Source organism: Buteo buteo, chromosome 7 (genome assembly GCF_964188355.1).
Source record: "Buteo buteo chromosome 7, bButBut1.hap1.1, whole genome shotgun sequence".
In the NCBI taxonomy this organism is placed as follows: Eukaryota; Metazoa; Chordata; class Aves; order Accipitriformes; family Accipitridae; genus Buteo; species Buteo buteo.
Window position 1 is genome coordinate 42,465,332 of NC_134177.1, and position 26,450 is coordinate 42,491,781.

The 26,450-nt window shown below is 38.2% G+C and overlaps 1 protein-coding gene across 2 annotated transcripts; it reads right to left on the reverse strand.

The window, feature by feature from the left end:
* Positions 1–125: 125 nt before the first annotated feature.
* Positions 126–24,624, reverse strand: SLC6A4 (solute carrier family 6 member 4). 2 transcript variants are annotated; one of them, XM_075032798.1, is made up of 15 exons: positions 24,161–24,624; positions 16,769–16,990; positions 15,936–16,553; positions 15,070–15,204; positions 13,964–14,183; positions 13,413–13,551; positions 12,894–13,028; positions 10,914–11,017; positions 10,075–10,202; positions 9,603–9,715; positions 8,686–8,817; positions 7,436–7,535; positions 6,957–7,057; positions 4,810–4,977; positions 126–4,043 (listed from the first exon to the last, which is right to left on the reverse strand). In XM_075032798.1, the coding sequence occupies exons 3-15, from the start codon at positions 16,396–16,398 to the stop codon at positions 3,969–3,971; spliced, it is 2,013 nt and encodes a 670-aa protein (XP_074888899.1). In that variant the 5' UTR covers positions 16,399–16,553; positions 16,769–16,990; positions 24,161–24,624; the 3' UTR covers positions 126–3,968. The 2 variants fall into 2 exon arrangements, with proteins under 2 accessions (XP_074888899.1, XP_074888898.1); XM_075032797.1 differs by lacking the exon at positions 16,769–16,990 and having other exon boundaries at positions 24,161–24,623.
* Between the last annotated feature and the right edge of the window lie 1,826 nt (positions 24,625–26,450).

The following is a 26,450-nucleotide window of genomic DNA, read 5'->3' on the forward strand; positions in this document are numbered from 1 at the left end:
CCTCTGCTTTTTGTCAAAGAGGCCTTGTTGGTGTAGTAAACTGGACTAGATATTCTGCTTTTTCTTGGAATTGAGTTTTATCTTTGCTCTTCCTGTAAGAGAGAGGCACAAGAGACGTCTAAAGATGGCTTATGAATTTTAAATTTATTACAATAACAGTTTACAGTACAAGGCACATACTGATGACTTACAATCAGCTTGCAACACTTGTAACTAAACAACCGCATAAATTAATACAGGTGCATTATGTACAAGTTGGAGGGAATACTTAGTTCTGTACAGCTAAAACTCCAGTTTAATTCCCTTTGCTTAAAAGGCAAACATGGTCCTAATTTACCGGTTTCATAATTTCCTTTTCACTATTCAGAATAGAGGGTAGGATATACTCATGTGATAGATAAGCAGAAAGTGAGCTGAAGAGAAGGAATTTGTCTGCCTCAAAACACTTTTAATTGCAGTGCAGCCCATTTGGTATCAATATAACTAGCTTTTTTACAAAAACAATGTTTAATGTATGGCTACTTGTTGAGCTACCTGATAAATACTAGTTACTCTAAATGTTTTCAGATGGATATGTAAAAGGAAGAAAAAAGAATCAATTAGAAAAAATAAATGAAATAAATTTTTCAATATTTCAACTACTTGATTAAATAGAGGTACTAAAAAATGAACTTATCATGAGAAGATTTAGAAAACTTGAAACCAGCATGCCATGTAACAAAAAAAATAATGAGGACTGAACTGCCTTGCAAGTTCAGCTTTTATAGAATGAAAACATGGATGTATTTTATCTTTGTATTATTCAGGGGAAAAAAAGCCTTTTTAATCCACTCCTGGAGGGCTTCCTTGCCTCCTGTTCCCATAAAGACCTTGGACTGGATTATCCTAGTGAAAAGAGAGCAAAGATCTAACATCACAAATGATCTGGACAGTCTATTTCTAAAAATATTTTTCCTGTGACTTTGCATGTCTACATTATGTTTTATATCTTCAAATAATTTTTAAAACTTTCACCCTTTCTCAGTACATCTGTACTTGGAGTGCATTATTCTCATTTTTCAGCTGAGAAATTCAAGCTGAGAGGCCTTGCCCTGTTTTGCACTGTGACTGTTGCAGGGCTTGTATTAATATCAGGGCTTCTTGGCTGACTTTTAATCCACTAGAAAACAGTGGCATTTCTTGGGAAGTTGCTGAGCATTCTGTGCTAAAACTACCCAGAGAGACAATGTCTGTCGTATATTAGTGTCTTAAAAGAATACAATTTAAAGATGCATCTTTTGTTGCCATTTCAAATGCTGTTATAAAAGAATAACATTAGTAGTGTTGCACACTAAATAGCAGTGATTTCTGCAGTTATAACTCTGCAAATTATTCCATTAGAAATAACGTTCTCAGTTTCAGTTTGTTTGCAGGGGCTGAAGAGAAACTTTGACTTTGATACAGATAATGCCATATTTAACTCAATCATTTCTGTCCCCACCTTCACCCTTTCCAATAAAAGGTAGCAGAATGTCTGTTTAAAGAGGCTTTTGCAAGTGGCTATACTTAAATGACCAAAAATTGGAACTGTAAGTTTTGTGTTGGTTTGAGGGGTGTGTGGGGTTTCCTTTTTTGTTTTGTTTAATGAGCCTAGCATGAAACACTATCAAGTCTGGCAAAAAAAATCCATTTGTAAGGTTTATCTATTTAAATACTTATCCAGTTAGGAGGAAACATATCTAGCATTAGCTGAACACTAGTCTGAAGAGTGAAGAAGCAGGGTAGGGTTTTCTCCTTTATTTCCCACACTTTGATATTGGATAGATACGAGTACCTCATTAATCTTACATTGACATTTCATATGTATTTTTTCATTAATGAACTCACAACAGAAAATTTAATTTAAAAAAAAAACAACAGTGATTTTCTGATTGGCAACTTAATAACTAAGTGGCTTTCTAATATTAAAAGAATTCCCAAACTGTTCCTCTTTTCCTTACAATGAAGCCAGTTTTGGAAGTAGTTCTCAAATATTCTTGAGGGATAAGCTACAAAACTATTTCTTGTGAGTAACTGTCCAGTAAGACAAATTTATTATGTTTTTCTAGTGGCAATGAAAGAACATTCCCTTTTTAAAAATAGTTCAGGAGTCTTTGTTTGTAGTTCGAAAGAACAGTCCTTGTCCCTTTTAAGTTATTTTCTTATTAGAAGCTGGGCTTGAGACCTAAAGTTAAGTGAACTCAAGTCAATAGCTGAAGCGTAAGAGGCCTTCCTCCAGGAGGTGTCTGCACACCTAAGGGAGAAAAACCTTGGCCGAAGTGATTTCAAAAGGCAAATGCACCGTCACTGCTTTCCTCTAATATGGTAAGTTCTTCATACTGATGTAGACTCTTCAACAGGTTTCTTAATGCCTGCTGCTATGAATGCATATATAACCTTGTTAATTTTAGTAGTACATTACCTACGTAGACCAGGAGATACATAAGAGACTTCTATCCTCTATTTTATTTTACTTCTGTTATAATCTATGATGTGGTAGAGTAAAACTACAATGCAAGTTCTTACATAAATTATGCCTACTTAGGTTTATCTGAACTTCCACATAACTGCAGCAGAACTATTCCTCCAACTGACTTGACAACTGCAGTCAGTCTGAAGGGCAGTTACATTTAGAGAGCATGTGTATGCATATAATATAAAGAGGTTAGTGTGTGCACGGAAGTTCATTTGTATATCAGTGCCTTGAAATTTAATGAGAATCAGTCCTGCTGAACTCCACTCTACTTCTTGTTAGAATAAAATTTCCCCTCTTCTTCTTCAGGGTGAAAACCAAATGTGCTCACATTAGAATATGAGCTAATAAATCTTCAAAGTAGGTTTTTATAGTTTGTTAAATGTACATTTGTCAACCAGCCAAAAGGATTATTCTAAACTTTAGTTCTGTACTAGGAAAGAATAGAAAAAGTCACAGGCTCCAGCAAATTTTAGGCATGAACTTAAATTTAAATTAAAAAAACCAAAAAGCAGAGAAGCAGATTTTTAAGATTCTACTTCTTGGCATCGGAACTCAAAAATTCATTGTTGGTCTGTAGTTTCTTTACGTGTGTTAGGTCTGTCAGGACAATGATTCTGTGAATATTTAGATGAGTTATGAAAACAGTATAGTAAGTGCTAGCAACTTAGGTTCTTGTCAAGTAACCCATGATGAGTTTTTGCAGCTTAATTGGGTCTAAAGGAAAGTGAAGGCTACAACATTACAAAAAATGCTTTTGTAGTATTTGTTATGCAAGAAACAATAGAAACTTATCATTTACAAAATACAGGAAGGGGAGGATAATGCTACCAGATGTGTGTGCTAATGTATGCAGAGCTGTATATAGTGCTGCTCAGGATTGTTTCCTCTTCCTCTGTCTACTCCACTACAAACCTAGGGAATTTACTAAATTTTTTTCTAGTTTATAAAACCCTGTGTTACTTGAGTAATGTATGGCTATCAGAAATATTTTTGTGTTTTTCAATGTAGTTTAAGCAATTAGAACCTTAGAAGCGAATATGACATTGCCCAGTACGAACGATCACATTGAGGAAGATACAGGAGTACTGCCACAGACTTGGGATTCTACACCTAGTCCTACCCGCTGATACTTGTTCTATAGTGGCTTGTGCAATCACGCACACTTTTAAACAGCCCCAGTGCCCGTGCATGGAGTAGTGGTATTCTCATGCACGCAGCCATCCTCATGGTTCCAGAATGAATTAGTTCTCAGTCAGTTCAGTCTGGTTAGAAGTGCACAGTAGATTTCATTGAATTGCTTGGATAAATGTGCTGGAGGCATCATGTTTCCAAATGCCTGTTGTCAGTGATGCAGCCTCCACAGAAGACTCCTCCCTTTGTTGTCTCAGCTGGAAACGTAATTCTTTGGGTGGGAGAGCGTGGGGAAAGTTATATTTTATGCTCTCCCTCTCTTCCGCCCAGAAAACAGGTCAGCTTATACTGCATTCATGCGGATGTCTCCAAAAGGAATTTCTGTAGCTGTTTCTGGAGTAATGCTTTTCAGAACACGCTGTTGGAAAGAAATCAGTATTAGAAATTGATTCATTTTAGAAGTAATACGTTAACGTGACAGCCATTTGGAAAGAGATTCGTAATAAAAATGTGACTTTAGTTTGAGTTACACCTCTTGAACTACAACACAAGGATGTTTCAGGCTTCTGTTAACCTCAGCACTATGAAGATGTAAAGTGCTATAGAAGTGCACAGCATTATTTTTTAATTATTTGTAACATACAATTTGAATCAAAGTTTGACAGATGTTGTATTAATGCTTTAGGACTTTGCAGCTTACTTGGATACCTGAGCCAACTGAACATATTGTTTCTGAACTGGTATTTATGTGCACTTACAAGAAAGCCCAAAAATGTCGTCACAGGCTGCCACAAATTTATGGCAGAGAAATCTTACTAAGTGTGGGAGAGAAAAAGAAACCTGTTCTTACAGACATATCCAAGGGAACCAATTTTTCACTGCCTCATTCACATGATACTGTGTCTTGTGGGATTTCTAGGACAAGCCTCCAGTTCACTAGAGCTTAAAAAGAAATACTTGATCTAATTTTTATATGAATACGTCAATGGCCTCAGTAAGACCTGGGTAGATTTGTGAATTGCTCAGAATGGGCAGAAGACAATTAGTGATCAGCTGGCTAGGAACAGAACAGCAATAATCCTCAAGTCCTGGGGCATCAGACCCCAGAAAAATCTACATGTAATGTTTCTAGGAATCACCTCCTTCCCAACAGTCAAATAGGAGCAAGAGAGCATCATGGATACCTCCTTAAGTGTTCCTGGAGTGATGATCAACCGATAAACCATGTAGATTGGAATACACATGACTGAAGAAGTTCCTATGCAATAACCCACTACTGTAGTCCAGTAGGGATAATTATAATCAAAAAGCCGTAGCTCAGGAGGATTGGACAGAAAGCTGCAAGTGACAAACTGAAAAATAAGATAACAAAGTATGAATACATGTATTTTGATGGCACAAATTTACTTAAGGGAACTGTGTCCCAGCATAGCATTGAACTAAAAAAAAATAAATGAGTAGGACTCAAGGATTAAACATGTCAGCGCTGAAAAAATCCTAAATGACATTAGTATGGATTTAAAAAAAAAAAAAAAAAAAACAACCCTCAAACCACTTTTGGATATCGAGACTTTCCTTCAGGAAGTTCAAAAGAGCTTAGGAGCTTTAGAGTATAGCCCAACCAGTAACTGAAAGGAACTAGGTAAAAATTCTCCTATGGATTGCTTATTCCATATACACATTGTGGTGTTTCTTGCTTAAGAAGCATTAAGAGAGAAAACTCAGGACCACGCTTGTACATTTAAAGGATAGAAAGATGTTAGATGGACAAAATCAGATTGATTGGTACCAGCGTGCAGCATTTCATCCAGTTACGCTTGTATTGAGCCCTATAACTTGATTGCAGCTAAAGCACCCTTCCAGAAAGGCATCATCTTAATTTTAAGCCACCAGAAATGGGAAGTGTACAGTTTCCCTTAGCTACTTGTCCTGTATTTAATCATGATCAATGTCAATTTTGCTTTGTCTGAATTTAACTTGCAGCTGCTATGTTGTTGTTTTATGCTGTTCTTTATTGGGTTGTAGACCCTTTTAATACTCTTTCAAATACGGTTAAAGAACTTAACCTGTAGTAATCACATCAGCTTTCAGCTTTCTCTGTGATAAGCTATACAGATTCTGTTTTTTCACTGTTACTTATTTTCTACAAATTTTATCTTTTCTGTGATATTTTTCCATAGCATTTTGGATCTTCAGTAGCTTTGACAAATGTTAATACTAGTTTGGATATAGTATTCTGTCGTCAGCTCAATTAATGCTGTCAGATCATTTTCCTGTGCATATCCTTCATGACTGAAAAATTTCTTGTGAAAGAACAAATACTTTTAGTTGAATACTACAGGAGTAATATTTGTGACTATCGTTGGAAGGATCTCTGACTCCGTTTTTTCTAGAGTATCATCAGAAGATCAGGATTACCAGAAACATTTCCATACAGAAATAACATACTACCTTCTGGGCTTTCTTTATTTTTTAGTTTACTTTCCACAGAGAATACAAATAGCTCTGCCTAGTAACCACATCATCAGAGCTGTATTCCTCTCTGTTTATTTTACTGTTTTAGGATCACAAAGAGGATGGTAGTTATAAACATTAATTGTGGTGTCACACCTACTTAGAGCTTTTTTTCCCCCTTTTTCTAGGAGTAATAAAATGAAAATCTATTAATTGTGCATTGATTATTACAAGTGTTTTGAATTCACTTTGTAGGTCTTAAGTCTACATTCTGTGTTTCATAAACTCCAGCTTGACCTGTTCTGCTCCCACTAAGGCTAGTAACAATAAAAGATAGCGTGAACTAATTTTGGATCAGGAAATGAACATTTTATGTTAAAATGTTACTAATAATACTAGCAAGTCAAACATTGGGACAGTATTTCCAATTCTGAATTACAGATTTATAAAGGTTGCAATTAACTGCTGTAAATTTTAAGTGAAATATTCTAAAGTCGTCAGTCAGCGGTTGCTGAGACAGTATATTTACTTGTCTTGGTTTTACTCCCCAGACAGTATGTTTCATCATCATCTTTTATTGCTTCATTTTGTACAGGTAAATAGTAACTTTGTTCAGCAGAGGGAAGGAGGGGAGTTATGCAGAACCCAGTCTTATTTAGCTAGCTCATCTACAAAAATCCTTATAGTGATTTAGTAACAAGACCTTGCAGCATTTTATTGGGTTTTTCACTAATTGAGCCTTTTTAGTTTAACAAGAATTGTTACTGACGAACTTCACAAGAAGATTCTGTAATTAAGCTTTTAGAAGTCTACGTAGCTGCAGTGTTCAATGGTAATTTTCTTGTGCTGGAAAAAGCAAGCTATAAAGAAAACTCACCAGAAGGAAGATGGGACTAATTGCTACCCAGCAAACTCGCCAGTACCAGCCTGGGGTAAAGCCTAGCATTTCTTTCACATCATTGCAAAACTGGGTGATGCCTGTGGAGACAAGTGGGAGGAGAGTGGCAACAGCAGATAAGTTTTTTCTAAGTAGATGCACAGCATTTTGTATGCATAGCAAATAAATTCAGAATCCATCATGAAAGATTTGTTTTGTTCCTGTGACTCTTAATTACATTAAATCCTTAATTATCCTGAACTGTAGCTCTTGTTTCTTTTAGATGTCACTGTACTTCTGTCAGAGAACAATTAATAATAATTCTCACAGATTTGGTAATTGGTGATTTTGTAAAAAAGATTTTGTAGACTTTTTCCAGAGACATCAGTGATCTTGTCTGCAGAAACAGAAGAAATGCTACACTGCAGAAGCTCAGAAGTTTGGGTTGGCATCGTTTGTCAATGTGGCAGTAGACGTACCGTAGAACCAGGCCACAGCAACTGCTTCCAGAAACACGACTGTTAGGACAGCTGGACCAGTGGCGTATTCTTCAAACAGCTTTACCACGTACGCACCTCCCTAGAAAGGAGATCATATTGTCAGTGAACCAAAGAACCAGTGACAGAAATCCTGCAATAGTGTTGTTCATTATTGCCTTCGTCTGGACCAGGGCATTCACAGATGGATAATTCAGTCAGTTCTGTCGCTTTGTGGCTGTTCCTGCCAGTGAAATCCTTGAGCATACTCTACTGCTGATCTGCTTGCTCTCTGTGCACATATTTCACCAGTGGGGCTGCCATGCAGAAAAGATAAAACTGAATTGCTGGCAGTTCTAGCTGGGTTTTAATGAACAAATGAGATTTGATGGGATGGCTTTCTGCATGCCTTCTGTGATGGCATCTTCTTTCTCCAACTTAAGTTATAGTTACTGAACAGGAGATAAATAAGGTGTTACTTTGCTTTCTTTCCATGTGGGATCTAGAATCATGAAGGAGGAGGGCACTGTGTCTTGGAGAGGAACTAAGTCTCCTTTTACAGCAAATGCTTCAAATGAGAAGGAAGCTGCACATAAATGAGCAAGTGGAGTGAAACATGACAGGAACGCTAAGTAATTTTTCCTTGTCCCTTATGATCATTACACTTATTATTCAAAATGTTGCTTGTTGTGAAAATGAAATCCCGCAAGCCCCACAGAGACTATTTGGTGTGACCGTTCATGATTTCTGGCCTGATTTGATGAGGATGATCCAGAAAATTGCTAGAAATTTTTGGAGAACAGCAACAGTAAATTGCAGCATTTTCTAGCAGACGATTTTTTGATCAGTCTTTTAAAAATTCAAAATACATTTCAAACATTGTGAAAATTAAAATAATAATTCATATTAAACATGGAGCTTTTGAGAGCAAGAAGTAAACCACATACAAAATGTGGAAGTTTGTCTGCTTACTGATTCAGCAGTTGGAGCAATGATGTCATTTATGATGTCATTTATGATGTGTAGCACATGAAGAGTTTTGCTGAATTGCAATAGATCATTTTGCCACACATTTTCTAGTAAGAGATACTGTTCACATTCATTACAGATACAGATTTCTAATGCATAAAGAAAACAGGTTGGAGGTTTAATCTGATTTCTTGAAACTCTCTTCAAAAAATACTACCCTCTCCAAGATGTCATTTGCAGGAAACTGCCAGTAAGGAAAGCTGAGGAGTGGGTAAAATACTTACAAATGTCAGGGTTGCTAATGACCCCAAAAAGCAAACGATGATCAGACCAAGGACAAACAATTCCCTGCGTTTGCTCCAGACATGTGGGAATTCATCCAGTACTCCGGTAATCACTCCCTCCAGCCCTGCAAACTGAAAAGCATGGAAAAATCACTGGAAAATACAGGGCAGTTTTACCTGCTTTAAAGCATGTTTCAATGCTTAAAGGAGCTTTAAAGCATTGAAACACTGGTGCTTTATTCTGCTTGTAGAGTTGATGTGACTGTTGTTTAAACAGTCTTTCTTCAGAACTTTTAAACCCTTTAAGGTGGGGATTTAGTCTTCATGTATCTGTAGGAAGTGCTTATCATCCAGAGGAAGTACTATATTACGAGTAACAGGATGCTGATAAGTGGTTGGTGGCTCCATAGAACCAAGATTGTAAAATCAGCCAAGTTTAGCCTTCCTGGAAGGTGCTTATTCTCAGGCTGCAAAAACAGGCTCACGTGGCAAGTTTTTAGAACATCTGCTTTTCGCAGTGCTGTTGAGAAGGCCATCTCCAGTTCCCACCTTTTAAATCCAATTAGTGTGAAAAAAATTGCAGAATTTAGTAATTGCTTTGTAAGTTTACAACTACAAGGGAGAAGGAGCCTGGAAGCCTGCATTCAACCAGGAATTTATGAATCAAGGGCTTTGGTTGTGTTTCCAGGTCTGTTACTGTCACAGTATGACACTGGCAAATCATTTAAGTTTATTTGGGCCTAATTAGGTAAAAATTGGAGTAATAGTTGCTGTCTTACAGAAGGCACATGGAGATACCAGTTCTGCTTTAAACCCTTTAGTGACGGTGCAAGATTTGTAATTCTGTTTCTTCTGATGTCTGCGGGGGTAAGGCCATACACCAAATATCTGAGAGGTCTCGCATACTGTCTACTCACCGTGCTGTCTAGTCCCAGCGTGAGTAACATCAGGAAAAAGATGATGGCAAAGAAAGTGGAAGCAGGCATGTTTGCAATGGCCTCAGCATACGTAATGAAGAGAAGGCTGGGTCCTGATATTAGAACAGAGAATTAGGGATAATTGGTAGCGCACTACTGCTGCGAGGAAGGAGGACAGGCAGTTTCACTGTACCATGTTGTCTTCCAGGGGAAAACTTCTCCCCCCCAGGCTATTTTGCAGTGTGCAGTTACCACCATGTCTGTGAAGCTGCATGCGTTATGACTTCTATATGCTGTCTTTATGGAATAATTTTTAGCTGTACAACAGTGCCTTATCATAAAGTAAGTCAGTATCCTGAATTATATACTAAATATTTTGCATAATTTGGGCTGTTCTCAGTCTGGAAGATAATATACAAATATATTCTATCTTAGAAGCAGTTTGAGAGATATGTACAAAAAGTTAGCCTACCAGTATCTTTGGCAACCTCTGATACATCTTCATTCCTCATCTCAGCCATGTATCCCAGCACAGTGAAAATGACAAATCCAGACACAAAACTAGTCACACAGTTCACGGTACTGGTAACCAGAGCATCTCTGCAACAGAAGACCTAACTCATATCAGGGAATCAGCATCTGCTAGAAAGGGTAGTTTACTACCAGATGGGGTGAGTTAATGATCTGGATAGACTCCTAGAAAAACTAGGGGAATACAGTGAAAAAAACAAACAGGGGATTTGAAAGAAAGAGGGGAAAAAAAAAAAGCACAACTACATTTTCTTCAACTTTAAACAGATGTTGTAACATTAGTCTGACACTGGATTGAATGCTGGATGTATACTGGTGTTTTAAAAAAATAGGAATTACTATAGGAATATTAAAGAATTGAGAATTTTACTTTACAAGTTATAAAAGAGTTTTTTAAGATAACAAGGAAACAACTGTAAATAGCCGTTCAGCTCAAGACTCTAAAGTCATCTCCTAACTGACTGCTGAGATTAAATAATTATGATACAATTGTTTGGCAGGGGTTTAACCCCATTTTTTGTGGCAGGTTTCTACATCTTAGAATCCTCGCTGTAATTGGTAGAGATTATCTTTCTTTAGGGTAGGCACAACAGAGAAGAAATGTTTTAGATTGCAGGTTCTTTCAATAAGGACTTTTGTTCTGTTACGCTTCTGTCTGATTTCTAGGTACACAGGTCTGACAATTCAGTGCCTTTCACCAGCACTGTGTTTCTTTTTCATAAATACCCACAGTTATATTTTAACAACTCAATTTTACTTATAGAATAAGGTAGAACTCACTGGTAGCAGTTGTTATGGAATTTGTTGTAGCTGGCATAAGCCAATAGGACACCAAAACCTGGACCAAGGGAGAAAAAAATCTGAGCTGCTGCATCCACCCAAACCTGAAAAATATTGAAAATCAAGAAAAAATGACATTAAACAGATTGAGTGAGTTTGGCATATACAGAATATTGCCTAGGCCTACAAAACCATGTTTCACTAGTCTGCCTATATCCTAGTCCTGGGCTAACAAACATTTTGTTAAGAGAGCATGTTGAAATATGAATATTTATTGTGCAACTGTGAGAGTTGTAAATATCCACTATAATTTCAGTGCCTATGCAGTGCTTATTGTATCTCTTTACACTGTTTTAAGTACTCACTGGCAGTTTCACTTCTGACAGCATATTAGATTAATTCACAGTGATTTGCCTGTAATCAGTTTCACACAAGTTTTGCAATGTATAGAGAACTTTCTAGCCATGATTTTGCAGTGGGCTTGGCCCATCTTCCTCCAAACTCTGTGTGCTGTGGAATAGTCCTATGTTTGGCTGTGTGTCCTCCAGGCTAAGTAGTAGATGATCACTGCCCAGATTTTTCCTAGATTTATGGAAATACATTTGACAGTGTGGATGCAGTTCTAGTCCTTAGGACTCGATTCAGCTTTGTTGTAGCCATGACAGAAGCAAGCGTGATGATCTTGTTATGAAAAGCCTGTTGTACTTGAAAAGTGGCCACAGCCTTAATGAGTAGCGTTTGTGAAGTACAGTATCATTTCTCTTTCTGAAGGTGAAAGTCCTCATTCATTTATCCTCTTTTGATTGAAACATGGAGTTCATTACAACTCATTTCTAATATTCTCTTCCATCGTGTGAGGCCATCCTGTATCATCCACAGACAGAGCTCTGTCATCGTCCAGCACACAGATTGCAATCTGCTGTCCTCACTTCAGATACATCCAATACAATATCAATGCCCTTTATTGCTTTTTCAGAAGATGTGGTCCCTTATTGGAGATGCTGCTTTATCAGAGACTGGTGTCTTTTCATTTCCTCTTCATTCAGAACTCTCCATATCAGCTGGGCAGCAGCAGACTTGCAAACATTAGAATTTTTAATCTTTGTATTTGTAGTATTTATTGCTTTGGGTTTTTTCCATCACCCTCCTCACTAGACACTTTCATAGGCAGAGAAGTAAGTGCAGCCTTGACCTGACGGACTACTTGTCATCCACAGAGTTCAAAGCTGAATCAGATACTGGAATGTCTGGGTTTTGTTGTTTAGCTCAGTCTTGTCCTCATTCTTCCTTTCTTTTCCAATATTGGTGGTGTATGCAGGCCTAACTTAGTTATTCCTTCTCCACATGCACTTGATTACTGAGTCCCGTTTTAGTTGGTGGCTACAGAGAGTATCCTTGGGCTTATCTGCCAAAGCTTGTCACAGGATGGAGGTCTGAAGTTTCAACTCTAGTAACCTGCATTACTTAAATTATGGGCAACTGTGAACACCGTTGGGCTGTGGAAAAGGCTGCCCAAGTGTGTAATGATCCCCTCACAGCCAAAAAACCTGCAGCTAGACCAGTTGTTAGGGCTTAGTAAATTTAGTTTGCTCAGTGTGACTGTCATAGGTAAAGGATTTTGTTGCAGTATAGCAGCTATCATAGCTTCTCACTCAATGTCAGGCTGTTCACCATTTTCCTGGCAAAAAACTGTTGGGTCACTTGTTTTCTTTCTAATCATATCACTAATTCTATTCAACTACTGTATGGGAACCCTAATATTAGTTCAAGCTAAATTCATGGTGGACTCGTAATCTTTAAAAAAATCTTTATAATTATGGAAAGAATAGCGTGAGTGTTTCAACAAGAGCATGAAGTCAGGCTTTTAAGTCCATGCTAAGACATCTGTTTAATCATGCTCTATGCTGAAAATAGACATTGAAGTATGTACATGCTGATAGGCTAAAAGCAAATCTCTACCCTTTTATCATGTTTTTTTACCTCAGTGGCCAGGAGTTTCTGCCAGTCAGGTTTTAAGTAGTAGAGGACACCTCTCCAAGCCCCAGGCAAAGTGGCACCTCTCACTAGCAGGATAAAGAGTATGACGTAAGGGAATGTGGCAGTCACCCATACCACCTGTGAGGGAAAACAGCAAGATAGCATTTGCCATGGGTAGAAAGTTAACAGGTGATAATGAGTTATTCTTACTGTAGCTCTTAGCATTTATAACATCTTCATGTGAACTTCTCAGAATGTCTGTAAACAGGCAGTTTGCACATCTATACCCACATTTTCTCTTGGCAGGGTTGTTGTCCGGAGAACAGTGGCATAACTTACTGTTGTTATATATTACTTGGTTGACAGTGGCAGCCACTACAGTAAGTGCTTCCCAAATACATGAGCCTATAATCCCTGTCATGAAGACAATCTGAGATAATTCTCTGTCAAGTTAATTGGCTCATTTAGAACTGCTGCTAGACTATACTGTACCAAGTTGATTTGTCTTGCTTTTGCATTCACCTTGCCAGATGTTTTGACCCCTTTCCAGATGCTGAAGTATACAATGGTGAAGATTAACAATAAACAGAGGGTCAATTGCCAGCTAATGCCCCCCAGGTCATCCAGCCCATTGGACCTGTGCACCTGTAGAACTTGGCGGCTGAAAGAGGAAAGAAAAACATAGTATAGGTATTTTTTTAACAAATGCTTGTGTTAAGTATGCTTTGAACAGTCCCATACTGTGGTCTGAGCATTACAAGTAGTCCTGATGCCTTGATAAGTAGCCTTCAGAGTCATGTAATTTTGGATTTTTTTTAATTAAGAGTTTGATATTAATGGTACACCAGTGATGATAATTGATGACAGCTGACAGCGGTTGGGAACCTCTGATCTAAAATATAAAGTACCGTCCCGTACACCCTAAGCTTACATACACCTACAAGTATTCAGTTATTTGAATAGTTCAGAAAAGGGTACCACTAATAAACAGCCCTGCTCCCCCTCCAGAGAAAAGCTTGCTATATGTTCCACCATTCTGTCCAATATTACTGTCCTCACTTACATGCACTTACGTATAAAATTCTTCTGCAGGAGAGATGGAGTGCAGGGACCAGCTGACATTGTCCTTGCTGAAGTAGTTAGTGCAGTTGCCTGTGTTCCAAGCATTTGTGCAGCTGGTCCATGGCAGCTCCGCCGTGAAGGAGGATATGAGGTAGTAAAAGGCCCAGGCCATAATGGTGTTGTAGTAGGAGGCTACGTAAAGATCTATTATACAGATGGCAAAGCCAATTCCTAGTAAGGCAGGAAATAATTACATGAAGTGAGTATAAGTTTTAGGCCAAAAAAAAAAGTAAGGAGTTGGTTATCACATCAACTACAATTAGTAACCGTCTAAAGCAGCTCTGCAGGAGGTACACATACCCTCTCAAGTGTTTACAACACTGGAATTTCTTGTGGCTTCGGAAACACTCAGGGTCTGATTCCAAGAAAGCATCCTTAATCAAGACAGAACATGCTTATATAGTTTTTTTCATGTGTTGCTAAATTCCTGGAATTTAGAAATAGGCATCTTGCACTCAGTAAATAAAAAAGACAAGACCAGAGCTATAACACTGGGAGCAAGAGTAAACAAGCATATAGAACAGGTCCTTTTACTCTAGAAGGCTCTGTTGTAGGATAGCAATTGACAGGCCAGGCTGAAGATGGGGAATCATTTTGTTGTAATAGAAATAGTCGCTCTTTATTCTTTCCTGGTTTATAATTTTGCCTTGGATTCAGTAATGTTGCACTTACTTTATTAATTACATTTTTGTTTTGGTTGGTTGGGTTTTCATATTTTCAGGCTTGGGTCAGAGGAAGTGGACTGGCCTCTATCTAATCAATTTGAGAGTTGTACATCATACGTGTGTATGAGAGTACACACACACACCTGCAGGTGTACATAAAGTTTTATGAAAGCGTTCTTTGTAAAGCCAAAATCTTGTGTAGAACAAGCCTTACTTTGTGTTGTGGTTTAGCCTCATACTAGCCACTATGAAGAAAATTAACTCTACCCCAGCCAAAACCAGCACACTTTGTTTTATGAGATTTTCATATTATTTTCAGAAATTTCACCTTTATAGGAAAATCTTCCAGTTATTCAGAAAGTTCCTAGGAATTTTCCATTTCCCTTCTTTACCTTTGAATATAGGACATATTTTTCTCCAAAGTGAAATACACCCATTCCTGTGGTACTGTCCTAGTGCTAGTTCCATATAGAAGAGAGGAATCCCTCCAAAGATGGCCATAATTGTGTAAGGAATGAGGAATGCTCCTGCAAGAAAAAAAGCAGATGATTGTAACTCTTCATAGGACTTCTCTTCCAACAGTACCAGCACTCCATAAACAACAGTTCCTTTTATCCCACAGGGAAAATGCATATTCCCTCCCTAGCCAGTGTGCCACACTGATCGTAAGAATATCTACTTTGCAGTGTGAATAGGAAGCAAGACTCAGGCCAAACTTCTCATGTTCTGTAACAAGTAGACATAGGATTCATCAAGACTGTACTGGCTGCAGTGGATGCAGTAGTGAGATGGGCTACAGATAAAATCGTTAACTTCTTCAGTAAAATGCCTTTGTTACATCAGGGAGACAAAAGTCCTTTCCAGGGTCTCCTTGATTAGATTTATATTTTGGCTGATATGTCAGTGAGTCTAAGAGCTAGCATTCCTGATGAGTTGGTTTTGACATGTTGGTTTATCTGATTTTAAAATACTCCTTGGGACAGGGATTCAGTCTTTTCTCTTGGAAGGTGGTTCTGCACCTAACTGGCTCTCAGCTTCTAGTTGTACTGATTTTTTAGATCTTGCTAAATAGTTTTTCTTCCATCTTAATGTGTCTAGTTATCCTATCTCAGTATTTAGGTTTTCCAGTCTGCTTGAAAAGTAAGTAATTTCCCCTTGGTCATTTGTTATATATGATATTAAAATAAGCCACTAAATCACCCATTCATAAGCAAGGAAGTTCAGCATTAAGGAACAGCATACAGAACTAGTCACTGACCTCCTCCATTTTGATAGCATATATAAGGAAATCTCCACACATTTCCCAGATCCACTGCATATCCAATGACAGAGAGTAGAAAGTCAATTTTTTTACTCCAGGTCTCTCTGTCTTCTAGCTCCATCAGCTGCTGCTGGCCTTCTGCTCCGCAGGTGGTAGAAGTGGTGGTTGTAGTGGTGGTTGTGGCTGCTGGGGCAGTGCACTGGGCGTCTTCCACCTCTCCCATTCCATTGCAGGGAACAGAGCTCTGAACCCCTGAATAACCATTTGAAATCTGAGCTGCCTCCCCTTTATCCCCCTGGCTGGGATGGACTTTATTGCCATCCTCCACTAGCCGTAGGGCAGATTTAGGGTTCCTGACCAGAAGTCCGTTCTCTTTACAATCTTCTCCTTCGTTACAGTCTGAGACATCTTTCTTGGAAGTCAGTGGCTCAGTCTCATTGCTTGTTGCCTTTTTTTCCATTTTTTCCGAGATTTGTTCTGATCACTTGCAGACGGACAGCAGCACAGAGCCCCTTGTGGCTTGTCTTCCCACACTTTTATTCCCAGTGTATTCCCAGCACTTTTAGATTTCCTCTTCCATATTTAAATCCATCAGATTGAAGGCACAAACACCATCTAAGAAATTACAAATAGTTAAAAATCCATTACAGGGCTTACTGATGCTGGTAACTTTGAAGTTAGAACTGACAGATTCTGTGATTAGAATACTTTTGGAAGTAATTAACCATGACAGCATGCAATGTGAATCATTTAGCAGATAATCCATTCAGGATTTTGTACAGAGAAAGGAAGGAAGCAATCATCCTCTTCTACAGCAGAACTTAGTGTACCTGGCTTATAACCTCTCAGGCAGATTTGCTGGACTTTGTACGTTGCTGGACAACTCAGAGGCAGACACAGTCCTGCTGTCTTCTGGTACCACGTTCTCCCTCTGAACACTGGTTTCACAACCAGGGAGGTTGTGGGACTCCCAGTTTGCAAAAATGAGGGCAGAGTTTAGTGTGGCTTGTATTTTCATTTTCAGTTCATCCTGTGACTTCTACTGGCAATTTCTAGATTCACCCAGTATGAAGGGAAAAGAATTAATTCAACAAATATGAGATAACAATGGGTATACAAACTACATTTCATGACCACCTTTCTTCAGAAATCCCAGAATGTCTCCTATGTTTAGCAGCAGACCTAGAAGGCTTAATGAAAGCTTAGAAAAGTATTTAAGTCTCAGTGGTTTGCATCAACTAACTTTTTGAGGCTAAGTCAACACTGATAACAAGGAAAAAAGATCAGGAAACTTCAATTTGATTGTTTTGAGTAAGAACTAGCATGGGTCTAAAGGACAAAAATGCGTCCCCAGTTTTATTTAACTCGTCGGGGAAATAAAGGCATCTTTCATTCTGTTTGCATCTGCTAACATGGTAGTTCCAGCCCCGGGAAGGGTAGTGGGCACTACTCCTGTGTTACTGTCCACCACCAGCAAAAATCCAGGTACTGGGAGAATCCCTGGCTTTACCTGTCCTCTTTATATGTGCTAGAAGTGTAATCCAGGGGAAGTAAACCATCCCAAAATAAAGAAAAGTTATAAAACAATTAACTTCTCCTTCAGAACAAAAAGAATTGTGATTCAGTGGGTCATTTGTTCAGGTAATGTAAATGCCCAGCTGCCTTTACTCAACAAAATCTTGAAATAGGAGCTGATCCTCTGTGCTGTAAATTCCCTGGGGTAGTAACCTTGCTTTATAGCTAGCAAAGTGTTACACAATCTACATGATGCCACTCCAGATTAAATTATTATAATTACATCCAATTTTTCCTTTTCAAAGTATTTTACCACAGTAAATATCGTTGTCACATCCTAGCAGAAGAGTAAGCATTATTTCACTTTTAACTGTTGAAAAAACTAAAGCAGAGAGGAGAGATTATTTTCTCATCACTAGAATTTGCTCATTGCCAGAGCTCTTAAAACTCAAGTTTTCCCCAGCTTTCAGCCTTGTGCAAAGACAGTTTGTTAAACCTCTTCCTAAACATTTATCAGTGCAAGCATAAAGACAACGCAAGTTATTGAGCTCCAGAGCAAACAGGAGGATGTTCTCAAGATAAAAGTCCCTTGAAGTTGTTGTTTATAACTTTCAGTAATCTCTAGTTCTTCAGGCTTACATTCTGTCTATACCCAGATAATGTTCTTTTCACCATATAGCAAGCAGTGCATCATTAATGCTGAATTCTCAGAAGAACAGTACTTTGCTACCTTTAGTTAATCATCCACAAAGACTGAAACATCTTCAGCGTTCCAGAATACTATGGGAAAGAACAGGAGTTTCTGTTTTACCTGCAAGACTATAAAACCTGAATGTCTTTGGAGTCCGAAACCTTCCAAATGTCCCAAAAGAGCTTATGGAGATGAAAACAATCCTACCACCACTTGTGGCAACATAAAAATCCTAGGAAAGGCCACAGCCAATGCTCCCCTTGTATAGAGCAGGTTAAATGTAAGATAGGAATATGGAAGAGTAACCTGAGCCCTTCTGGACTTTACACCTCTTACTCAGAAATGGGAAAGCAGTAAAGGATGTTGATTTAACTGCATTATCTCATGAGGCTGAATTTTCCATACCTGAGACTTAAACTCTTACTGCACATAGATACTTCTTGGCACTTTCTTCACTGAGGAAAGGTCATTGAATATCTTGTTGTTTTCCCAGATCTGTGACAATCAAGGTAGTTGTCTTATCCAGGTCTAAGCTCCTTCTGGTCTTCTGCAGACCACAGGAAATAAATATCACATTATTTGAAATATTTTTGTAGAATTTTCAGTAATTTGAGCCTCAAATATGCAAAATGATTTGTGAACTTTCAGGGGCTTCAGCTGGAATTTGAACTGTTCCTTTTTGAAAGAGAATTACAGCTCGTCAGCTACCCTGGGAAATCTCTGGAGTGACGGACTCTACAGCTGTGCGGTGGTGTTCACAGTGGCATAGTTGGCACATGAAAACAGAACAGTTACAGAATCAGAAGATTTCATTACACTGTAAAAAACTGTGGGAGAATGTACTTTTTCCACCCTCTTGTTAACAATTCAAGAAAAAAATATCTGAAGTAATTGTAACTGCTACAAACAGTGTAACCAGCTACAGAACTAGAGCTTTTGGGGTTGGGAAGTATGCTAGGACCACTAGGGAAGACATCCAGGGGAAAATTACACTATAGTGAAGGATTTTGCCCACCGAGGCCTCTTTGTGCACCGATCTCTCAGTAGTTACAGGTGCTAGAATGAAAATTGTGAATGATATAAGAAATGGCAGTTTATTACCTATTTTCGAGCTGAGCTGTTGCAAAGGTTGCTTTTACATAAATACACATTGCCTTCTTATCACCAACATAATTAGTTACAGAATAAAGAAAAAAAAAAGAAGACAGATAGCTCTGCCTTCATTTTGTTTTGATCCGTAGACGTGACTTTGCTCCTTTGAGAAGCACTAAGCATCCGCGCCTTTTCTCTCTTTGGTAGCTCTGAACAGAGATTATTCTAAAGGGCAGTTTTCATCTCCATAATGCTGTGCTGTCTAGGAGCATGTGAAAGGTGCCATGCTGCCAGCCCTGTAAATTGCACTCCTCCTTACACAAAGAGTGACTGAAGAGGAGTGACCCTCAGCTCTGCTCCGGAGAAGGACCCTGGAACAAGGCAGCGTGTCCTCCACAACTATTCCCCGCTTTGCTTGTTTGTTGAAAACACTAGGATGGATAATTGAAGACATGTGTTTCTACGAGCTTGGCTGAAGCCACCAACACAGTTCACATAAGCCAAATATTAATTAAATTATAATTTTTTGTTACTCCCACACAGAACTAAATTTGAACCAGCACTGTAGATGTAAAAGGCCTGTACGTCCCTTGATGCACAAACCCAACTCCTTTGCCTCTATCAAAGCAATCCTCAAGGATCATCCCTGTCCTGGGGTCCGGTTCCTCCCTGAGCAGGCAGCTGCACAACTGATGTATCATCGCCTTGTTTATTTCTTGAGGCATGCAGTGACCTCTCGTGGCAGTGTGGGAATCCCTTTCCTTTAATGCTCTGCCATCTAGTAAAACAAATCTTTCCAGCACTTTAAAACAAAATGATTTTCCTGTTCTCTGTATTTTTTTAAAGGAGGGGATTGACTTTTAGTGCGTCTAGGATATTAAAACAATTAGGTTGAGGTGCAGCAAATACCAGATGCTTCAAGGGAGGCAAACCTTAATGCTTCAAGTCACCTGGAGATTACTTTATTTTGAGGTGGGGCAGCACTGACTTCCTGAATTCCTCAGCACAAGGGCTTGTTCAGCCTCACTGTGCATGACTACAGAAGTCATTACTTGTGTCCAAATGATCAAACACATTTTAAGTCGCAAAGCTGCAAAATTTGTATATTTGCATATATTTCACTTCATACAAATTATGTTCTTTTTTCATGTGCTAATTTCATAAACCAATGCTTGCTGGAGTACCAGCCACTCACTGGGTTACAGCTGCATTCCTGTAGCAAAACTCACATTACCGCTATCACTCACGCTGCTCCTCCATCTGCCTTACGTCTGTCCATTTACATGCTAGCACTTGCAAAAGAATTAAAGTACTTCAAACTCTTAAGACAAAAAGTTAGCCTACAGTGTTGGCAAACAGAAGCAAACATTACGATGATTTCTGTTAACTTGACCTAAATCTCACTTTTATCACAATGTATTTAAGACTGTTAAAATTATGTAGCTGCTTGACTGCATATTATACCTTGCAATAAAGATGTAGTTCACGCAGGCTGTTGCATGTAAGTGGAAAGAGTCCAAGGAAATTACTTTTATCTAGAAAATCAAGCAAGACGTTTGTATGACAAGATAGAAATCACGTATCCCACGCAGGAAAAAGCTGTGGTTTTTATCTGTAGGTACTGTTGTCACCTCTGAGCCACAGTATCAACCATGACCCTCCGACAGCCACGTACCTGGGTGTTTCCAGGTACTGGACTCTGATAAACATAGCAGTAAACATTTCTGATCTTCACCTGTATCTCCTCACACAGTCCTAGTCTTGCCTTTTGTGCAGGAGTGGAGGTACGCGACCTGGATGACAGTGAGAACCTTGTAAAGATTATTCCTTTTGGCAGCATTTTGTGGGCTAGTGCGCTCCTGTTTTGCTGCATGTGTGGGGTGAAGGAGTATAGAGGCTTCATATTTTTCCTCTGATTTCACACAAGCCAGGAGTAACCTTTTAATCAAAGTTATTGTGGGATAGCTCAGATGCTGCCATACTCTGGGGAGTTGTTAGAAAATAAAAATTTCAGCCAGTTATATCTTGAAACTAGATTGCACTAGATTATGATGAATTTTACCTGCTGTTTGTCAAATATGAGTCATATTTAGAGTTCATAATGCAAAAAATTAATCCCTTTTGCTTTTGACTGTGTTCACGTACACTGATTTCATTAACAAATTAGTACCTAGAATATCCTTTTCTTTTAGCTTGTTTCCATCAGGCGAGCTGATAGCAAGTGTGACAGATTGTATTTCAGATTTCAAAAACTAGTATTCATAAAGACGTAGTAAGATACAGAGTCCCAGCTTTGGTAGGGCTGCTGGTAACCACAGAATCAGAAGTATTAGGTACAAAGCAGATATAAACTGATATCTAGACCACCCCTCAACAATTGAAAACTGATTTCTTCAGGATTTTTTTTAGCTATGCTTCTCTAGTCTAGTTTAAGAGAATCAAAACTGACTTTTGATAAGGAGTGATCAAACCCCACTGAAATTAATAGGTCCAGTAAATTATTTCCACACATAGCAGGTCTGATCCCAGTGCCAGTGATTTTAAATATAACTGGATTAGGTACTTCTGCACATTACTGGTAATTTGTGAGTATTTTGTAAGAAACTTGCAGCATGTAGATGACAAAATGGATCCTGTATATGAATAATTGCAGGTCTCCAAGGGCTTGCTCACATTCTTACTAAAACAGAGTAGAACTGTACTGGACAAGTAGTCCCACTGAGACAATGGCCCTTCTGGGAGAATAAAAGGCTACTTACCAAAGTGAGAATGGCATAAGCAGTGAGCTCTCTCCAATTAACTCATGTATTCCCAGATAAGGCTAAATATAGGTAGGATGTGAAAATAGTGCTTCTGAAAGCAATAGTATTGGGGGAATATAAACCTGTACTATAAGTTTTATGTCATAATCTTGTCCGTGTTTGAGTCTGAAATTAAAAAGTTAGCAGGAAAGAGAGATTTTACCTTTAAAAATTTGTTGCGAAGACAGATACTGCATTGTAGTGGGAATGCTGCCAAATTTATGACAGTCGCTTAAAGAACGGAGGAAGGGGGGAGAAAATGCATTTTATGGCTTGAGAGCGTCCATATGTAGTGCAAGGAAACAGATAAGCTTAGAGGGAATGATACTCCTTTTGTATTCTTCCTCAAATTATTTTTATAAACTTGAAGGAAGAGTCATAACACAGTAAATACCACCAAATAGAGCGCTGTTCCTTAATATAACTCTGCACTGGCAAATTAATGGGCACGGTGTTTCAAGTAAAAGACCTGTTTGCAGATTCAAGTCAAAGACTGGCTGCACATATATGCCAGCATGTATATGGTTATGTTTGTGATGTTTTTACGTAAAGAAAGTAAAGAAACAGTCACCATTGTTTCCAGATGATGTTTCTTTGAAGGAGACTTATTAATGGCTATCTCCAAATTACAGCCCCTTTATCCAGGCTCCAAGTTCTACTTAAGTTCTTTATGAAACACTTATCCCACAGACAGGCTTCATTATTTTGTATAAGTTCTATAAGATACAGATTGCCAGATCAACAGAGCTGCAAATACACGGTTTTGGAAAAGAGTTAAAACATTAGGATCAGAAAGGACACCAGGATACAGAATGAACTTTTTTTTTTTAGGCTCTTAATATTGTTCCTAATGAAAACTCGGCGGTTTATATTTCCATGGAGGAAAGCAGGAAAGAGCTTAAATACACTGCACATTTCCATGTGTGGGAATAATTTAGGTGTTTTATTAAATTCCAGTTTGGGGGCAGTTTTTCTTGATTTATATATCCATTTGAAATTCATCACACCCTGTCCAATCAGAAAATGGACCCACAACAGTCATTTGCTATATTCCAAGTTTACAAAGTACTCTCCAAGAAAATTACAGTCAATTCACTCATCAAAAGCACCAGAAGTTGAAGACTAAGTGTATGAGACCTTCCCTGGTAAAGTGCCTGACAGCTAACAAGCCACATTAAAAAAATTCCACAATGTTTTCAAGAATCCAAATCCATTAAATGCACAATCCTTTTCTCCCCAGGCTTTCTTAATACATCAAAACATGTTTTCCATGACTATTTATATATTCAGTTACATTGCATTCCTCACTTAAACTTCCATATTACTTAGCAAACTAACACAGCAAGCCAGTTGATTTCAGCAGTAAACATGATTGACTATAAATATATCTATGACATAATCTTCAGATTTATTACTTAAAATAAATCTGTCCCATTCAGTTAGATAATTTACTGTGCTGGAACAGTTTACCTTTTAAAAATATAACTTAACATGGTTAGTAAAGCTTACTTTACTCTTTTAAAATAAATAACCTTGCACTGATTTTTTTTTCTTCAGATTCTGCTTCTTTTCTTTATTTTTCCTTATAGTTTAATGCTTTTTTGTAAATTTTAAATAAACTTTACATTCATAATGCAATTACGTGGACTGCTGAATTTCAGATTGTCGTAACATGTTCTGCTACAGGCATTTGACTCCCAACATTCATAACTGCTGGACAAGTGCCTGAACAAGATGGAATAGAGCATGTAACATCAAGAAAGCAAGAAAAAGCATTAAAAGTTTAAAAAAAAAATCAAAGCAAACTTTCACCAAAAATCAATGTATCTTTTTCCCCTCCAAAGCTTTGTTAGTTGTACATTGTCCCAATGTTTTAGAAATTACTCTAGAACATTAAAAGTTAATTTAAAATGAAACAAAAAGTATTATACATATTGTAGACTGTCATTAGTGTTTCAGATTTTATAACCAAAGTGGAAAGAGGCAATGAGGAGTGAAAGTTAATGAAACTCTAGTATCTGCTTGCTTCAGAAGGTAGGCTCTGAAGACAGCACCTAGGAGGCTGTCTGAATTTCATAAAGTACCTTATATAGCAGAGTGTTAAAAACAAAATTATAAAGTACCTGTCTTTCAGATGGGTTTGAAGCGCTTTCCTTGGTGTTATCCAAGCTCGAGTAACCTTCACCCACATTTACTTCAGAGTCTCGGGAAGTCAGCCTGTGGGCAACTCAGCATCTTGGTGAGGTTTTTGTACACCAATCCCCCTCACATGGTCTGATTTCCAGATAATCTGCTGCCAAAGAGCTCTTCAAGAATTTTTGCGTCACTTTAGTCAAATAAACTTTATGTTTCACCAGGGCTGCAGCTCAGTTTTCCTCCTAGAGGTGGGTGGCTACATTTGTCTGTTCTGATCAGTTCAAAAGAGCAGGATCCAATGAAGGCAGAGTGAGAAGGAGGGAAGCTTTTCTGGTAAGGGACAATTTTGCTGGCTGTTATTACAGCTGTAAATAACAGGATGGTGATGATGATGGAGGCAACAAACGGGACGGAAGTTTTGAGGGAGTCAGTAAATTACAAGCTTGCAGGTGGGTCTGTAGATTACAGAAAGATAGCAAGGACGGGGGTATTATCACAATAAAAGGGCTTGGAAAGAATAATTGCTATTGCTGAATATTTACATTATTTTAATAAAGAAATAAGGTTTAGTTTTGTTGTAAAGCATTAAGCACAAGTTCTTTAAAAGTGTGTCGCTGCTTCAGTAAGCTCAACAAGTAATTTCCTTTCTTCTTACTACTACTCAAAATATCTCACTCAAAATCTGACACATGCTTTTTCTCCAGCTTCTTTCATCCAGGATTTCTTCATTCCTAGACTTTACAATTTGTTTGTAAGAAGTCATAAATCACAGGTCAACGAAATAGTGCCATAGTTTAGGTGGCAGATTTGGGGGGGGGGTGGGGGGTGGGGTGGAAAACCAGAATGGGGACAAATAAGAATAGCTAATTATTAAAGCAACAGCACTTTTGCTGTAAGGGGTTGTCAGTTTTCAGAGACTTGTTCCAAACAATTGAAAAGAAAACAAACTCTTAAAACTGAAAAGCATAGGGATATAATTAGCACTTTCCTTTTTCTGTCTTCTGGTCCCTTAATGAGAACAGCAGTCAGCCAGCAGCATGTCTTTTGCACCATCTCAAGGATAGCTCAGGTATTGCAATTGCAAATATTAAGGAAACATATTAAAATTTTTGCTTTCCCATTAATTCTTGTGGGCAATACATTAGAAATGTTTTGTCAAATTAAGCTTGTTGTCTTCAGTTGTGTTAGAGATTCATTGTTCTTTTAGTGAAAATAGCAGTATCTAACTCGTCTTCTCTCTGCTGTGCTGAATTCCCCTCCTGTACTCTTCTTTCCAAAATAAACAGTTTTGGTCATGTTAATCTCTGCTTAGCTGCAGACAGGAGAAAAACCCCACAAGTTAGTGTCTTTGCCTATTAAATCACACACAGCCTTGCCCCTGTTTCGTCCTGTTCTGAAGGGTTTGCAAGGACAGATACTATCATGCCTCACTCACTGAACCTTTATGAAGGTCAAAGTACAATGTTTTAATGTTTAAGTAGCCATGTGTGGATTAGACCCCATGCTTTGGATAGCAGGCTTTTTCTTTCTTGGGAGGTGGGAGGACAGATGGTACAATGAATTTGTGCCTTCCCTTTCATACAGATTTCCAGCTCACCACTGCTGGGAGAGTGGAATGGATTTTCCAAACTCACTTTTTCTACCCTCTTAGAAAAAAAAATTCTCTCTACTTTGGGTCCTTCTGCTCTTTAGATTTTTTTTTTTTTTTTTTTTTAAGTTTTAGAGGCATCGTGACCTCTGTCTGAGGTTCTTCTCCATCTTAGTCTCTGCTTAAGTGTAGGTTCTTTTAACAAATTCTGAAACACTATTGCATACCATTCATCTTGGTCAACACTTGCAGTTAAATTGCTTTCACCTGCTCACATCAGTGGCACCCAATGTCAGTACTTAGTTATTTTTGTAGGGCATACAAAGCTGTAATGTGAAAACCAGCATATTAAGAACACAAAACCACCTTTCATGAATTATCCTGGCCTTTTTGTTCAGTTGATTTTTTTTCCCCAATTAATGTCTTCTGCAGCAGCATGCTCTTTTTTTCTTTTTCTTTTTTTTTTTTTTTTAATTTCTTGCCAAACAGTCTGGAGCCTTTGGGTCATAATATAAATAACAGACTTGAGATTTCAGGCAGACACCTCAACATTATGACACTTATTTATCCCATATGTGAAAAACTTTCAGGTCCTGTACTGAGTCAGTTCCAAAATTTCATTAAATCTTTTGTGCATTGGTGGGCAAAACCCTGATGATTTAGGGAAAGTATGAAAAAACAAGAGGAAG